Raw genomic sequence first — 18,758 nt, forward strand, 5'->3', positions numbered from 1 at the left:
ATGGAGCTGGAGTGGGACGTGGTCTCCCAGTACTTCCTCACTCCTGCCCCACCCTGACGTGCTGTTCTCCTGCCACTTCCTCTCACGATTTTCTCTCATGTCACCTCTGATTCTCCCCATCTGATCTGGTCTCTCATTCCAGCCTGGAGAAGGGCAAGGGGCTGTCAATGAGAAGGCCCTCTGAACCTTTTGCTGAAGCAATGTCTGCTGTCATCCCAAGCCTCCCTACCCCCACCGCCAAGCCCCTCTTTTCATCTCTCACCCATCTGACTCTCACTCACTAGTGTGGGTTACAAGCCAAACACTGTCTTCAACGTGGGGGGACCATTTTGGTGGAACACTGGGGCAAAACCACCAGCACATTCCACAGGCTTCAAGCCAGAATACCGTAAAGGGGATGAATGCGGCAGTGGAAAGAACAAGAGGCCATTACTTAGGTTCCCAGACAGTGGAAGGATATTGCTACTACTGACTTCACTCCAAAGGGGGGGTTTGAAAAACTGGTTGTCATGCCACTGGTCATCTTTGGGACCTTCTCAAACTATTCAACCACAACAAAACTCCCCCCTATTATTTGTGTGCCTTCTTCTTTAGATCACAAACTCCTTACAGCAGGAAATGTGTCTGAATCACATGTGTTCCCAAAGCCTAGCTCTGTTCATTGTACTTGGCTGATGCTCAGTAAAGCTTTTAGAAAAAAAATGTGAAAGATGCAGATTAAAGGCTATTGTCGCCAATGCACTCACACCTGCTTTCTGAGTGACACACCAACCTAAGAAATGCAGCTTACCCCTATCACACTTTGGGTCAGCTGAGACCATCTTTTATTACATGGAAGAAAAATACTGAGGGCTCAGGTATGACAATGACAAACTAAGTCACTGGCCAAAATCAATCAGGAGGAGATAGATAATGTCTGAAAAGCATTCTTGAGGCTGCCACACTAAGACCAGACAAACTTTACTCGAACATTACTTTTAGTGTGCAACAAAAAAGAGAACTCAATGTCTGCTTTTACTTATGGATTCTCAGTCATGTTTTATTAAGAAACAAACAAACAAACATTCTAACTGAACAGATTTTAGGTAATGTTCCTAAATCCATACAGCAAAAAACAACCTTTACACTGAGTATATAACCTTAATGAGCATAAATATTGAAATTCTCAACCCCCTTGATCTATTAAGCCCTTCATGCATGGGGGTCCAGGAGCGCCACAAACTGTCCAGTGGGGCAGGTGGCGGCTCCTCAGCACCCCGCCTCCACCCCAGGAAGGAAAACAGCCTTTCATACCTGTCATCATGAGATGCAATTCTCTCTCCAAAGACCATCCGGGCAGGAGTTAAAGACAGTATTCCAAGCTCCTGGAGCTGGGTTAAGAAGTGCTGTTCTGTTCATGGAATAAGTTGAATACACATTCAGAAAAAGGGTATCTTCCCAGATGTTTAAATAAATGAAAGTACCCCCAAATGTTTCACTTGGAGAGTTAGGAAAACCTTTACTGACTCAGGAAGACTCAATTTACTAACTCACTGGGAAGGAAAAAAAAAAATTATACTAAGCAACATACATACTTTTTAACATAAAAAGTGACCGTGGCTATTTTCTAAATATAAAAAGGTTCAACTCGTCTGCTCCTGAAATTAAGAGTAAACCATAAACCTGTATTTAATGAACCCTATCATCCAGAACTTTTTCACACCCACATCACAAGCAGTAGGACAGAGACAGTGATGACACAAGTCCCAGAGAGAGGGTGGGGGCGGGACAGGAAATAGGGTTGGAAGCAGAAGGAGTGGCAGGGACATGCGGCTCTGCCCCATCCCAAGGAAGGCCTGTGTGGTTCCCATTCCAAGAGTCTGTCAAAATATCCCTCTAGCTGGCACTGTACCCAACCTCTCTCAGTTATCTGCACGAACCTTTACTGATTTTCATGGGAGTGAGTCATGACAGAGAAGAAAAGAGGGTCAGAGCCAAACTGCAGAGAACGGGTCAACAGGCAAAAAGCAGCTAAAAGTTCAGGGTGAGAGAGTAGCCCCTGCAACGGTACTCACCACTGGCTTAGACTGAAACACCCACCCAGTGTTTTACTGTCCTAGAGGTGAATAGCACGGAGGGCTCGCAAGACCCTCTCACAGATCCTACTGCAAAAATCAGTGGCTCTGCCTCAGGCCTCAAGCACCCTCCGTTAAGACAAATAAGCTATCCAAAATGAGGGAAGTTGGGATACTTGAGAAATGTATGGTCTTACCATTTCCACCTCAACAGTGACTAAGTTTCACTTCCTGTTTAAATGCTGGGTGAGCTCTGTACTCACCCTTCCGCCTCCCAATCTACCTTCTGTGCCTAGGCCCGCTGCTGTGTTAAGCTGCCTGCACAGACTCACCACCCCTCCTACCGTGACCTAAGAAACCACCTTAGGTTTCTCTGGACTACTGCACGATTCACTAAGTTCAAAGCTCTCGTGTGTGGCCTGCAGTCAAGCATGCAGGACCGGACCATTAACAGACAAAATTTATATTAAGCTATTAAACAGACTGCTCAAAAAACACTCTATATGCGGGTTCCCAAATTTATCAAGTGACCGTTTTAGAAAAGTCTATTTAATGAGGCAGAAGCCCAGACTAATGGAAAGATGGATTTCACCTACTTTTTGGAAAGTCAGGAAAATTTTCGTGATGTATAATGAACTCTAACATAACTTTCCATATAAACAACTATGTTAACTTTCCATCCTTCCCCCAAGTACTTCTTACGCTGTAACGCACTCCAACTGATGTTCTCCTGGGTACAAGAGATTTACCATTTTGCTTTTAAAGCTGCTGCCCAAGGCTCAAGGCTCTGCTCTAAGTAGTATAGGTTGCAATTATAAGCCAACTCACTAAACATCTAGAAAAGGAGAACTCTGGAAGGATCAGTTTGCCTCACCTGTGACATTAGGATCACGCCTTGTTCTCCACTGTGGGACAAATACAGTGATGTTTCTGTTGCCAAGCTTCCAAAAATATTCAACTGCAATTGCAATCCCACGACAAGAAAAGAACTTTTTCAGACCGTGGCTATAAGAAAACAAAATTTATTTCAGCTTAAAGTATGTTAAGTTTCACCATGAAAAAGTGAAAAGGTAAACTCCATATACAACAAAAACAATTGCAACAAAATTCCTTTTAATACTTTTTTACATTCTTCAGCATCAAGTTGCATAGCTTATGACTTTGCAAAGCCAAGACCGAAGCCTCTGCATGAGATGTGATTCTTAACAGCTTTAGGATTTTTCTTATATTTTGTTCAGTTAATTTAACTGAATGAGCTACTGGGATAGAAGGCAGTTTGAGCTTCGTGGTAATATTTGTTTATTGCACTTTCTATCTCTGTTTTTGGTGTTTTTTTTTGTTTTGTTTTGTTTTTGTTTTTTTTTTTTTTAGAAAGCCCATTCCATAGAGTCCTGCCTGGTCACCGGACTCTTAAGAATATTTTACATATTTTGTTAAGAAACTTGTTGCTGAGGGCACTTGGGTGGCTCAGTCGGTTATAGGCATCTGCCTTCAGCTGAGGTCATGATCCCAAGATCCTGGGATCAAGCCCTGTGTTGGGCTCCCTGCTCAGAGGGGGAGTCTGCTTCTCCCTCTCCCTCTGCTGCTCCCCCTGCTTGTGCTGTCTCTCTCCAAATAAATAAAATCTTAAAAAGAAAGAAAGAAACAAACTTGTTGCTGAAACAGTAGAGACATGACTCTTCCATAACATGGTACGCACACCTTCCAAAGGCTACAGATGCCTCCAGCTCCAGGGCTCCATACCCTTTCTAGGGAACTGTGAAACCTACTCCGTTTACAGCTTCCCGGAGATAAGCTGAGGACATGCTCCAATGGAACTAACTGGGGGCCATGGCAGATGATTTTACTGAAGGAAGCAGACAGTGCGGGGAGCAGATGCAAATAAACAAGGAACAGTATAGAAAGTAAGCCAGGATACGATTTTCTGTAAAGGGCCAGACAGGCCTTGCAGGCCATACGGTCTCTGCTGCAGCACTCAAGTCTGCCAACTGGAAATGAAGGAGGGTGGCTGTGTTCCTTATTTGCGAAAACAGGTGGTGGCCAGATTTGGCCCACAGTTCGCCACCCCTGGTACAGATTAAAAACTGACCCCACCCAAAAATGTGGTAACAAATTTCAAAAGAAACGAGAAAAAAATTTAAATTGTACTCTCCCATAGTTAAATAAAAGTGGAGATTTTTAAAAAGGGGTTTTCAAAGTTTGAAATTTTGTAGGTGGTAATCCATTTGTCTAGCCATGAGTATTAGAAAGAAAAAAAAAAGTCAAACCCCCAAATTATGAAGTTACAGTTTATGAAATGAGCATAATCGATCTTCACTATTTCAACAGTCACTGAGATTCCAGTGACAGGAAATCCAGCACTTCAGTCCTGTCTTCTCTTCATGTCTCGTGTCTCCATGTCAAAACCACTTGGTGGAGCATTCCTTCACTTAAAAGTCCTGCCACCTCAGGCACAATGCGTCCCAAGTCAACCCCAGGCTCTCCCATTCGCATCAGTCCTCAAACTCCAGTTAGACCCTGAAACACAGCCATGAGGCCTTTGATCCTACTCAGTGTTCCTCTCGACAAACTCAGGGCTTGGCTTCAAGGCCCCCTCTATACCTGACTAGTCAGGAGGGATCTAGCCCCCACCATGCGTCACCACACTCGTTTCTGGCCGGGTAGGCTTACCATGTCCCTCTTCCTGGGCAGTGAGTTTTCTTTTCGCTGCTATCTTTGTAGACCTTCTCTTATACCTGCTCCAGTGCCCATGGAACTCAATTCCAGACCCTCTTCTATGAAGCCATTTCTAGAAAGAGGCCCTCCAACATCTCTCCTCTTTCCTGTCTTGTTATCCTGTACTGTCCACCAGAATGACAGAATTTAGGAGATGGAACAGAGTTAGACTCCTGTTAGATAAAAAGAACAAAAGCCCTGAAAGGCTGAGCAACTTTCCCAGGCTGCACTGCCACAGAGTGGTGGCACTGGGATTACTCAGGCTTCCTTACTCCTTACTCTGGGCCAGTGTCCTTGCTACCACCCCACAGTGGGACTGTCCCCACTATATTCTCACAGAGCAGGAATGGGCTGGACATTCAATAAACTTCCATCACCCAGGAGAGCAGCTCAGAAACTGCTCCCATAGGAGGCTCAAGCCTACTCTTCTCAGTGAGTCATATTCAAATAAGAGATGGCATGGACATCAGCTTTGCCCCAGAAAACATTTGCAAGTAAACCCATTCTCGATGAAGTAACTCCGCAGTGGTCTGTTTATCTGAAAGCATTCAAAATATGGCAAGAATGTAGCAACAGGACATCTGTTACTGGAGAAAGGCGGGAGGTAGTTTTTGTAGGCGTCATCTTTTTAAGAAGTCTTTAAAAATCATTCTAACTGCTTAACAGCAAAAACACACCCAGAGTTAATGTCAACCACAGCCTGAACAAAATCCAAAATACAACAGCCTACTGGTTCTTAGAAAAACCAAGGGATACGTGTGTTAGTTAAGTCCCGAAAAGAACAATCCTCGAGAGAAATGCACTAGAAAAGCTTGTAAAGTCTGGCTTATTCATCAGCTACAAATGTGTACTAACTTTTTCTCTCCTGTAAAGCTTCTTTTGACTGCAACAGTAGAAAGCGGGTGGAACCCAGCTCCGTCCCACTGGGTCACGGAGGGAAACAAGGGAAATGCAAATAGATGAAATCCCACTGCCCTGTACCACGCTCAAACTTAGAGGGGAAGAAATGGCATTTCTAGAAACATTAGCTCTATTCTAATTTCCACTGTTATCCTCAGTGATAAGATCAAATCACTTCGGATACCCTGAAAAATCTTGAGAGCTGTTTTAGGAATAAAAACAGCAGCTCAAAATTCTGGTGGAATACACGCAGATTTAGCCAGAAAATAGAACTACACAAGAAAAGCAAGTGGAGCCAAATTAGCGTCCTCCAAGTAATACGGAGGGTTCCCGCTGCTTCCCACTTCAACTCCCCCACACCTGGCCAGGCAGAAATATGCCTGATCACCTCCCTGCAAGGCAAGCCAGAGGAGCTTGTTGACAGGTAGACCAGGACCAACTGTCTGGTTAGACTCAGAAACAAAGGGTTAGACTCAGAAACAAAGGGTTTACATACCGTAACTCCTCTACTTCTGAGAAGGCCAAAGCTCTGGGGCTTCCAGCTCCAAATGCAGAATGAACAGATACTAGGCCCAAGAGGCCAGGTATGTGGGCTCTCAAGGGAGACTTAAACTCCTGTTTCGTGTAGGTGGAAACAAGTTACATCATTCGGTTGTGTTCCATATTATAGCAGGCAGTAAAATGGAAGGAAGAATGTCCCAAGCAGAGAGGAGATGGGCAACAGATACTTGATAAAAACTCACGGCAGTGATAGAACCAGCCCGGCAGTGTGGGGGAAATGGTGAAAAAACTCTTTCGGAGTTACCCCGGGGAAGAGTCATTTCCTTCTACAGTTTCCACTTAATAAAAATAGCCATGGGACCCTGATATAGAAGACTAGCGTGAAAAAAATGGTTAAAATACATAGCGCTGACAAGTGAAGAGGCAAACCTCATCTACACGGAAAATTACCTACCCAGATAAGTCAGGTGTCCTAACGCTGAAGTTTCACACTGACCGAGTCTGAGTGTCATCTAGCCACCACCGCCATGTCTAGCTGTGCACCGCAAACAATTTCCATTTACTCATCATTTGACTCATTCATGGTGACAAGGGGAAAAACCAAGTAGAGATACGCATAATTAGCAGGAGTGAAGTGGGTATTCTGGAATTTCTCACAGTGTATGTGAATTGCAGACAGCACGCTGCACAGTCTAATATAATAACAGACTGGCAGAGACCCAGGGATGGGTAGGTCTGAGCTACTAGCACCAGAGTAGGATCAAACCAACAAATCCTATTGTTAAGGGGTCAGATTTCCTTTCTAACTTCTTCCCCAACTAGGTGGGTCAAATAAGTGAGGTCTCCTCAGCAATGCTTAAGCAACTCAAGACTTAAGTGCTCTACACCGCCAGGGCCTGAAAACCCCACCCTCACCTTCTCTGGGAGGAGACAGGATGTAGGTGGCTCTGGAAGCCTGTGGGCCCGCATCTCCTGTCTGTGTAATCCTGGACAAGATCTTTAAGCCATTTCATGTTATACGAAAGTATAGACCGTTATTACCTCACAAAATTGGTGTGGAGATTACATTTTAAAAGAGAAAAGTACCTGACACATAATAGGTTTTTCAGCTTTAAGATTCCAAATATTTGTTGAAAATGTGTCCGTTCAAATTTAATCTAAACTGATCACTGGAATAGGAAGTTATAAAAACGTGATGAAAAGTCATTTTAAAAATCCTAATATTTCTTAAGTCTTTAGTTCATTCATTCATTCATTCATTCACTCAACAAAATGTTACTGAGTACCCACCATGTGCCAGCACCATGGCCCTGGGCGTATTACAGGGAACAGGACACACACAAATCACTTCCTTCATGGAATGTACAACCTATAATTCACATTTACTATCAAAGCAATTTCAAATAAGGGTTAATTTTTTCCCAAACTTAAAAAAACGTGAGTTGAAATTCACATAACATAACATAATCATTTTAAAGTGAACAATTCAGTGGCATTTAGGACATTCACAGTATTGTACAATCACCACTTAGATCTTGTTCCAAGACATTTCCATCACTCCAAAATAAAACCCTGTATACCTATTAAGCAGTTTCCCCCCACAATAAGAGTTCATTTTAGTTACTGATATTTTCAGATCAATCTTTATCAAATTAAGTATAAGTCTGTCTTTTTTGGATAATACATCCTTATAAATAAATGTTGCTTTTAAACTGAGACATCTGTGAATTCAAAGAAAATTGGAATCCTCCCCAAATAATCAGCTTTTAAAAGAAAAAGTAATGAAAGTCTGCTCGTGGTTTCCCTTAGTGCACTAATTCAGTGGTTTTCAGAAGAGATGGCACTGCACCCAAGGGTGTTAGGAAATATGTGGGAGTGTTTTGGGGTGTCGAAATGACGGGGGGGAGGGAAGTACTATGCGCAAAGTAGGAGGGACTGGATACGCAAAACAGCCTGTCATGCACAGGCATTACCACTCTAAAGTCCATTAGTGACCCCTCTGAGAAACACATTAGTTACTACTCCCAAAAGGTTTTTAAATAGTGTCATCATCGCTGTTCATCCTACGTTAATTTGCATTTCTTAGTACTTGAACACCAATTTGGGAAATCTTTCCACTTGTAAAAATTGAAAAAGGATTACTATTACTCACAATCATGACCTAAATTTTATATCACCACTTGGCTCAAGAAATCGTAACAATGAGGAACTGGTGCTGGGCTTGGACTGTGGGTGACTGAAACTGCACTTTACATTTTTACTCAGATAATGCTATGCAGCTGTGGCCATTTGCTGGGTTTCCCCGAAAAGAACTGCCAAAAAAGCAGAGTGAAATGACAACAAACAGTATTATTTAGAAACGAAGACAAGTATATTACATATTTTTCTAGCCTATCTTCAAACTTTAACATGGGGACTGCTGGGATTTTTCTTTCTTTTCTTTTCTTTAACAGCAAAATACAACATCAGCAATTCAGTCAAAAAATAAAAAAGAATCCTTATTTTAAAAAACAGACATTCAAGTATTTATGGATAAAATGACATATCTGAGCTTTCCTTCAAAATCACTCGGGTGAAAGGCAGCAGTAGGTGGGGGTATAGGCTCAGTAAGACTGGCCATGAGCTGAGAACTACTTAGGGAGGGGGATGGGCACGTGGAAATCCCAAATTCAAAAAGGGATTAATTCTATTACCTTTTTAGGTATTTGTTTGAAAATGCTAGTAAAAAATTAACAAAACAAAAAATAAATACATAACACTTAGAGAATTCTTAGGAGAGAGGCCACACACACATTCGCTAAAATTCAAGAGTGTTTCACTGTCCTCATCCCATGTCCAGGTGCCCCTTTTCTTAAATGACAGCCACTTAAAATGCCAGACCTTGCAGACTTCTTCAAAATCAATGGAGTGACTGATTTTGAACACTGGAGAGAGACTTTACCTACCAGTTGTAGAAACGGCATGACAAAGATGCCCGTTAGGACAGGGCAAAAGGCAACAGATTACAGCAAGTGAAACTCAGCAGGCAGAAGCCTACACAAGGTCAAACAGCTGGTCCACAGTGGCGCAGACTCTAACTTGACCCCCTCTCCTCTTCTTAGTCACTGTATTTAACCACCCCTTAGAGAAGAAACTCAATCCCCTACCAGATGTATAAAATCAGACTTTCCAGAGGGTTCTAACACAGGTTAAATAGAAACGATCATTTAACTCTTTTCACTCAAAGCAAATATACAAGCTTTTAGTAGCAGCAGAGGACCATAAAGCAGCTCAAAGTGATGAAATCCCTTAGGAAACTGGTATCACTCTATCTACAAAGTACAACACAAGTACAGCACATCCATTATCACTGCACTCTTGCCTCGAGCCCTAACATACTGCAGCATAAAGAGACAGAAAAATCTTTTCGGCTTTAAGTTCCATCCTTGTATTCAGAACTTAATGGTATTCATGGTATTAAGAACCTGATTAAAAAAAAAAAAAGCAGCAGCTAATGATTTATAAAAATCTCTATACTGTTTAACGCTGCCTAGGCAATGCAAAGTGAAGACAAATTTTCTATCATCTTTCGCCCTCAGAAATACAGGTTCAGCAGGGTGAAAAGCAAAGTTTACAACTCCAAAAGATGGAGTAACACAACTTTCCAAATAGCTGTTTCATGGCTTTTTTTTTTTCCAGGTGAGAAAACAGACCAACTAGACAGACGCACTGTGCTAAGCTCCTACAACTGCATGGAATTCTGAGATGCCGCTTAGGGCCCTGTTCACAACTATAATATAACTTGCAAAGAGTGTACTTACGTAATTGCGACATTGCTCCCATCTATAACGATGTGCTTCAAATCCGTTCTCCCTGGCTCATTTTTTAATTCCAGCTTGTAGGGTACTTTCAGAGTATCTCGGAACCTTTGAACGCCCGTGACTGAGGAATCAATATGATCAGAGGGTCCGGCCAACCTTGCATCAGTAACCGAAGGTAACAGCTGGGGCAGTGGCATCGGCGGAGAAAGGGGGGGACAATTTGGCTTAGACTGGGGAGAGCTACAACACCCTGAACGGTTTTCACAGGCAGACTTCATGTTACTTGGAAGTAAGGGCTCTGCTTGCTGTTGCAAACCATTTTCAGGAAAAACTGGAATTCTGGGCTGGTGACTTGAAGCTCCTCTTGAAACAAAACTGACAACGTCTTTGGGACTTGAAGGGACAACAGAGGGTGAAAGGCCATCAGTTTCAAGGTCCATGTTACAAACGTAATTCTGGTTTGAACTCCAGATTTCTTGTTTCTGTTCTATTGGCACTGTTCTGAAACTATTAATTTTGCAATTTGAGGTACATGGTTTTGATTCTTTGAATGGTAACTGAGAAAATTTTTCTACCATATTTTGCTGTGAGTGAGTTTGTGTTTTCTTTGGAGTGGAATCTGTTGTAAGCTCATTTATGCTGCTACAAACACCTTTGTTTTTGGTTCTGTTGGTCTCTGGATACATAGTACCAGGTAAAAATTCTCTGTCTTCTTGGAATCTTTTATTTTCTTTTTCAATTTCTTCTAAGAGCAATAATGGTTCAGTAGATGGCCCATACTCCCTAATGACCTTTTCAACAATTTCTTGGGAATAGCCCATGGTCTTAAAAAAGTTTACGAGGATGTTGTATTCCATTTCCTCAGTAGTGTCCTTTACATCTGGACTTAAATTTTCAGGATCAGCGGAAGCATCAGATAAGTCAATGATTACACTTCCAGCTAACGTCTTACTGTCATGTAAAAGCTCCCCCTCTTGAACATTTTCCAAAGAAAACTGTTTCTTGGTATGCCTTTCTTCGGAATCAGAAAATCTCCTTTTGTGACAAACTCTGTCTTTGGAAAGTGCCTCTTCATCTGGGGTTAGACCATTTATTGGAACAAAAAGTACATCTTGTGAACTAGAAAAGATTGTGTCCATTTGTTTTGTAAGCTCAGAAACAGGAGTGCCGGCTTTATTTCTTGCATCTTCCTGCAAAACAATTTCATCTCTGGAAATACTCAGCCCTGTGGCAGCACTCTGTGGAAACTCTGCTTGTTTAGAATCTCTAATTTCAATAACATCATCATCTCCCGTTTCAAATAAATTCTCCTCACCTTGTGTGAGTGTCAAAAGCTCTTTTTTCAAGGAAGTGGGCAAAATCAACAAGTCCATTGTATAGTTGTCTGCACGAGCTTCAACAAATTGTTTAAATTCCCTTTTCACCTCAGATTCTTTCTGACTGTTGGGTAGGTTCTCATTGTTCTCAAAGAGCTTTACAAACTGCTGAATGTGACTCCTAGCCATGACCACAGCTTCGGCACTTCCTCTGATGCCAAGAAGACCGATGTCCAGAATGCAGAGATCGGCACAGGTGTCTTGAATCAAGCTCTTCAGAAACAGGCTCTGCGCCCCTACAAAAATGCAGTGCATGGCCTTGGGGTAACATTCTCTTTCTTCTAGTTCAGGTTCACAGATTCCTTTAATATATTCCTGTAAAGAGGAGATAAGAAATTAGGTCAATTTACAAAAGCTCTTTATAGCACCTATTATGTCACACATGTAATTACAAATGTCAAGCCGTACAAAAATCAAAAGCACGCTAATAACCTGGGAAAAAATGCCATGTTCTAAACAAAAGATTCAAGATAACAGATATAAGCTGCTTAATCGTTTTCGTTGGACTTGAAAACTTTAAGTCTAACAAGCAGGTGTTTGTAACATTTTCAATAATATATCCTGCAATGTGATCTTTGGGGTCTGCCCAACTGCACAGTGGGTAAGGACAAGACTGGTCTTATTTACATCTATAAAGAACAAACATTTTTGCTTGCTACCAGGCATTTATTGATACAACGACATAATTAAGAGATAAGATAATCAAGTCAAACAGTGTACCCCAGAACGAACCTTGACTTTTGCTTTGCCACTATTGCCCTTAGTTTCCAGATAAAACAAACGGAGATTCCGAAGGCCTTAAAAGAAAAATAACAATTTTTTTCCCCAGCTGGCTGGAACAACGCATACTCTATGTCATTTCTGTCTCTCTCTTTTTTTTTAGTAGAAAGGCCAGACTGTTTAAATGTAGACCTAATATAAAGAACCAGAGAGGGCTGGACAGTACTGCCCCTCTCAGAAAGAAAACTAGAGTTTCTAGTAAATTCGGTATTAAACAAGGGAGGCCTCAGCGATGTAAGGAAAGGGACTGGGTTCTCCAGCAATTGGGTTGCTCCCAGAGGCCTGAGTGTGAAAGACGTGAACACTGAACACGCTCGCACACACACACAGGGATGGTGGGATACACTCAGGAACGTGGGCGCTGGAGTCCGTTCCTGGGCTCAAACCCCAGCCGTGGGGGTCTGGGGGCCTTGCGCTGCACTTCCGCAGCCCCTCTAACCCCATGTCCTCAACTGTAAGAACGAGAGGAAGATGGTGCAATCCGAGGCGTTTTGAGGAAATTCGACGAGATAATAAAGTTCTGATGACATTGTTGCATCTAGTAAGTGCTTTCTAAATAATAACACTCCTAAATTATTAGTGGAAATTTTCTGGAAGGACATTTGTAAGACTTGAGCCTGGCAACACATGACCCACACTTGACACGAAAATCAGAATGGTGCTCCCCCAGATGGCGCTACTGAAGAGCTCAGCGCGGGCGGCGCAGGGCCAGCGAGGCTCTGCCGCCCTGCTCCCGCTGCCTGCTTGCTGTCACGGTGGTCACAGGGGTTCGGGGAGAATTCATACACCCATGGGTACGTATCCCTTGTTCACAGATGTAGAACATCCCTGTGAGTAAATGAAACTCCAGAAACAGGAGGAAAATGTCTGATCTAAGCTATATAATGTTCAGTCACAAGATCTTTGCTTCCTTATTTACGTCCTCTGGATAAACCTGGAATGTTGGTGGGTTTGGTGGTGAAGACCAGAGATGACTGGTGTGGGACAGAGGGGCGCTGGTTGCTTATTAGAGCAGTCTGCTATTTTTGTGACACGCTAATTGCGTTAAACACGAAGTACAGTAACCAAACATCCTTTTTTCCTGGATGTGCAAGCAGAGTGCTAAATACTGATGTCAGCCTCCCCGAACACCTCCAAATGGACATTCTGCTACCCCTTGTTTGAACTGATGCTGCATTTAGGATGTGTTTTGAAGTTTTCTCTTGAAAAACAGTTTTATTTTGAAATAATCATAGGTTTCCAGGAAGCTGCAAAGACAGGACATAAAGGTTCTGCGTACCCTTCACCCAGTCCTCTCCAATCACTTCTTTTATCTTACCTCATTACCGCACAGTATCAAAACCAGGGCACTCACACTAATACAGTGTGTACATAGTTCTGTGCCATTTTATCACATTCAAGCAAATACCACTGCAATCAAGATACAGAATTATTCCATCACCACAAAGATTACCCTCATGACACCCCTTTTCAGTCCCCTTTACCCCTACTTACACCTACACCATCCCTAACCCCTGAAATCATATTGTGACTTCAAAAATGTTATATAAATAGAATTATACAGTTTCTGCCTTTTGAGATTGACCTTTTCCTTTTTTTTTTTTTGTAGAGGATTTATTTCTTTATTTGACAGGGAGTGGGAAAGAACGCGAGAGAAGGCACAAGCAAGGGGAGCAGCAGAGGGAGAAAGAGAAGTAGGCTCCCCACTGAGCAGGGAGCCCGATGTGGGCCTGGATCCCAGGACCCTGGGATCATGACCTGAGCCGAAGGCAGACACTTTAAAGGACTAAGACACCCAGGTGTCCCAAGATTGGCCTTTTTCACTCAACATGATGCTCTTGAAACCTACCTGAGCTGTTGCATGTATCAAGCCCATTCCTTTCCATCGCTGAGTACTATTCCATGACACAGCCGAACTGCAGGTTTTTAACCACTCTCTACTGAGTGACATTTCGGTTGTTCCTGTTTGGAGCTACCACAAATGAAGCTACCACGAACGATTATGTACACGTTTTCATGTGGACTTAACTTTTCGTTTCTCTGGGATAAATGCCCAGCAGTGCAACTGCTGGGTCACATGGTAAGTGCATGTTTCGATTTCAAGGAACTGCCAAACTGTGCTCCCGAATAGCTGTACCATTTTATAATCCCACCAGCAATGTAGGAGATGGAGAGATCCAGTTCTCCTCATCCCCACCAGCACTTGATATCACTACTATTTTGTATTTCAGCTGTTCTATTAAGAGTGTCGTGTATCCCATCGTGGTCTCAGTTTGTATTTCCCTAATGGCAAGTGGTGTTGGACATCTTTGCATGTGTTATTTGCCAGCTACAGTCCCTCTTCGGTGAACTCTCTGCTCAATTTTTTGGTCCGTTTTCTAACCGGATTATTCGGGTTTTACTGCTGGGTTTTGGGATTTCTTGATACATTCTAGGTAGGAGTCCTTTCTCAGATCTGCGACTTACAGATATTTGATTCTATAGTTTGTTTTTTTATCCTCTTAACAGGGTCTCTGGTGACAGGAGCTTTTAATTTTAAGGAAGTCTAGTTTATTGGCTTTTTTCTTCACCGAGTCCCAGGTCCCAGAGATTTCTCCTTAACGTTAATCTTCCAAAAGTTTTACATTTAAATCTACAACCCATTTTGAGTTGGTTTTTGTATAAGATGTGAGATTAGGCCGAGGTTCATGTTTTTGCTTATGGATATCTAATTGTTCTAGCACTGTTTTTTGAAAAGACTATCTTTTCTCTATTTAATTACTTTTACAGATGTCAAAAATCAGTTGGTCACACTTGTGTGGGGCTATTTCTGGGTTCTCTATTCTGTTCCACTGACTTAGCTATCTATTCCTTCACCAATGCCACACAATCTTGATTACTGTAATTATATAATGTCTTGAAATTGGATAGTAATAGTAATTGTTATTTTATTCGTTTAAATTGTTCTTAGCAATTCTAGTTCCTTTGCCTTTCCATATAAATTTTAGAATAATCTAGTTTATTTTTTATTTTTTTAAAGATTTTATTTATTTGACAGAGAGAGAGAGAGCCAGCGAGAGAGGGAACACAAGCAGGGGGAGTGTGAGAGGAAGAAGCAAGCTCCCAGCGGAGGAGCCTGATGTGGAGCTCGATCCCAGGACCCCAGGATCACGCCCTGAGCCGAAGGCAGACGCTTAACGACTGAGCCACCCAGGGGCCCCAATAATCTAGTTGTTGTGTTAAATCTAGCAGTTGTGTTAAACTGACTTGAGGATAACAGATATTTGCTGAGTCTCCTGCTGTAAGAACAAAGTCTATTTCTCTAGATCTTTGCTTTCTTCCATCAGTGTTTTATAGTTTTGAGCATACAAACCCTGTACACACAAATATTTCATTTTTTGGAGTGACTGAACATGGCACTCTATTTTAATTTTGATTTCTATGTATTCACTGCTAATAAATAGGTAGAAATAAACAGATTTTGATCATGTATCCTGTGATCTTGCTAAACCTATTTCTAGTTCTAAGATTTTTTTCTTACAGACTGACCTTCCTTCCTCCCTCCCTCTCCTTCTTTCCTTTCCTCCTTTCAAGATTTTACTTATTTGAGAGAGACCACATGCACAAGTCGGGGGAGGACCCTGAGATCACAACCCAAGCTGAAGGCAGACACTCAGCTGACTGAGCCACCCAGGTGCCCCTATGATGTTAGATTTTTATATACTTATAAAAAACCATGTTGAGGAAGTCATCCTGTATTCCTACTTATCTAGGAACAGGAATGTGAATAGGTATTGAAACTTGTTAAATGCTTTATTTACTGTATCAACTGGTATCATCCGACTTTACTTCTTCAGCCTGTTAATATGGTAGGTTGCACTGACTGATTTTCTGAATACTGAACCAGCCTTGTATCCCTGGAATAACTGCCACTTGGTCCTGATATGTAAATATATTGATCAATTCTACTTGCTAATATTTTGTTAAGAATTTCTGCATCTTTTGCAACTATATTCATAAGGAACTTTAGTCTGTAGTTTTCCACTTTTGTACCATCTTTGTCTGGTTTTAGCATCAGGATAATAATGAATGAGTAAAGAAGGAAGTATTCTCTCCTCTTGTATTTTCTAGAAAAGATTGCGTAGAACTGATGTTAATTCTTTCCAAAACATTTTGCAGACTTCTCCAGTGAAACAATCTGGGCCTGGAGAGTTATGAGTTATAAGAATTTTCAAATCATTAATTCAATTTCCTTAATAGCTTTAAGTCTATTCAAATCATCTATTATGTTGGGTAAGTTACAGTAGTCTGTACTTGAGGAACTGGCTGATTTCACTAAGCGGTCGACTTCATGCCGCTTGATGCCTGCAGGGTCTACTCTAATGGTGATAGATACCCTGCTTCATTCCTGATGCTAGTAATTTTTGTCTGCTTTCTTAAAGGTTGCTAAGAGGTTAATTTTACTGATTTTTTTCCAAAGAAAAAGTTTGTTATTTCATTGATTTTTCCTTATTGTTTGTTTTCAAATCCATTGACTTTTGCTACTTCCCTCCTGTTGCTTGCTTTGCAATCTCTTCTTTTTCTAGTTCCTAGAAGTGGGAGCTTCGATTATGGATTTGAGACTTTCTTCTTTTCTGAAGTAGTTATGTTATAAATTTCTCTTTCACCACTACTTTAAGCTATATCCCACACATTTTGATTTACTGTATTTTCATTTTTATTTAATTCAATGTATTTTTAAAAATTCTCTAGAAATTATTCAATATTCAGAAGAGCATTGTTTAGTTTCCAAATATTTGGAGACTTTCTGGTTATCTTTGCTATTGATTTTTAGTTTGATTTCTTGGTAATCAGAGAACACACTCTAAATGACTTCTTTTAAATTTGTTGAGATTTGTTTTATAGCCTGGGATATGGTCTATCTTGACGGATGTTCTATGGGTACTTGGAAAGAACATGCGTTCTCTGCTGCTGTTGGGCAATGTTCAAAAAACATCTATTTGGACCTGGCTGGCTAATGATGTTGAGTTCTTCTGTATTCTTGCTGATCTTCTGATGGTTCTGTCATTTGTTGAGAGGATGCTGAAGTTTCCAACTATAATTGTATCCATTTCCCCTGTCAGTTCTCCCGGGTCTTGCTTCATAAATTTTGCAGCTGTACTGTTAGGAATATACACATTTAAGCACTGTTTTGTCTTCTTGGTGAATGGACCCTCTTATCATTAAAGAAATATTCCTCTTTGCTCTGAAGGCTTTGTCTGACAGTAATATTGCCATTCCAGCTCTGTTCTGATTAATGGCTGTACAGTATGTTTCACCCTCATTTTAACTTACCTGTATCATTATACTTGAAATAACTTTCATGAAGATGCCATATAGCTTGGATATGTTTTTTAAATACACTCTGACAATTTCTTGTAGTTGGTGTGTTTATACTATTTATGTTTATGAAATTATTGTTTGGATTTAAGTCCACCATTTATTTATTTTCTGCTTGTTCCCTACTTTTAATTCTTTTTTTCCTATCTGGCTTTTTTTTGCATTATACAAACATTTTTTAGTATTATAATTTGTTTATTGCATTTTTTACTATATCTCTTTGTAGTGTTTTTAAAGTGGTCATGGTCCAATTACAACATAACTGATCCACTTCAAAGTCAATGTTTTATCGTTTTAAGAAGAATGTATAAACCGTATCATCTACACTAGTCGTGCTTTTATTTTCTGTATCTTATGATGTTCTGACATTGTAGGGGGTCTTTCAGAACTGAGGAGAGACTTACCGCTAATTTCTAGAAGGGGTGGACATGTGTGCAGATTGACTGATCTAGTGCTATGCCCCACACCCACCTCCTTATCTAACTCACACACTAAGCCAGTATTTCCCTTACTCTGTATCAAGCCTGGGCCAGGAATCACACAACTAAGAGCAGTCTCTTTGCCCCAAAGCCCACTAGAATTACCCCAACTAGCCAATTTTTATTTTTTTTTAAAGATTTTATTTATTTATTTGACAGAGATAGAGACAGCCAGCGAGAGAGGGAACACAAGCAGGGGGAGTGGGAGAGGAAGAAGCAGGCTCATAGCGGAGGAGCCTGATGTGGGGCTCGATCCCATAACAGCGGGATCACGCCCTGAGCCGAAGGCAGACGCTTAACCACTGTGCCACCCAGGCACCCCCCAACTAGCCAATTTTAAACGGTTTATCCTATCCTGCCTTGCCTTCCCCCTTGCTCCTGCCTCTGTCTCCTGACCAACCTGATGCTTCACCTGTAGCCCAGCACAGTGAAGTATGTACCCTTCTCCTGGGAGAAATAAATAATCAAAATCTTCCTTCAGTGGCACTGACTTCTCTGGGCCATCATTCAATCACTTCCCTAATTTACAATCCCCCGGGTATAAATTTTAGAACACCACTGTCATCCTTAACCTTGGTCTCTCTTCTCTCTGCCCTCCCTTGTATGTTACAGCTATCACATAAATTATACATCTGAAATCCCATCAGACTATGTTATAAATTTTGTTTTCAACCATTACCTCATTTTAAAGAACTCAAAAAGAGAAAGTAGCCCATTACGTTTATCTAGATATTTATCATCTCTCTCTGAAGAACTTCCTTTACCAATTCTTTTGGAGCAGGCTACTGGCAATGA

General features: G+C 41.4%; 1 protein-coding gene across 2 annotated transcripts in view; it reads right to left on the minus strand.

Moving 5' to 3' along the window:
- N4BP1 (NEDD4 binding protein 1) overlaps positions 1-18,758 on the minus strand; it is a 46,873-nt gene that overhangs the window by 9,456 nt on the left and 18,659 nt on the right. The window contains exons 1-4 of one of the 2 annotated variants that reach the window (XM_044382368.3): positions 13,976-14,984; positions 9,971-11,661; positions 2,929-3,059; positions 1,294-1,390 (exon numbers count right to left, since the gene is read on the minus strand). In XM_044382368.3, coding sequence (XP_044238303.3) covers positions 1,294-1,390; positions 2,929-3,059; positions 9,971-11,661; positions 13,976-14,077 — 2,021 coding nt within the window. In that variant the 5' untranslated portion in view covers positions 14,078-14,984. Of the gene's footprint in view, positions 1-1,293; positions 1,391-2,928; positions 3,060-9,970; positions 11,662-13,975; positions 14,985-18,758 lie in introns of those variants that run through there. The other variant, XM_026494715.4, reaches the window with a different exon arrangement.

Source organism: Ursus arctos, unplaced genomic scaffold (genome assembly GCF_023065955.2).
Source record: "Ursus arctos isolate Adak ecotype North America unplaced genomic scaffold, UrsArc2.0 scaffold_19, whole genome shotgun sequence".
Classification (NCBI taxonomy): domain Eukaryota; kingdom Metazoa; phylum Chordata; class Mammalia; order Carnivora; family Ursidae; genus Ursus; species Ursus arctos.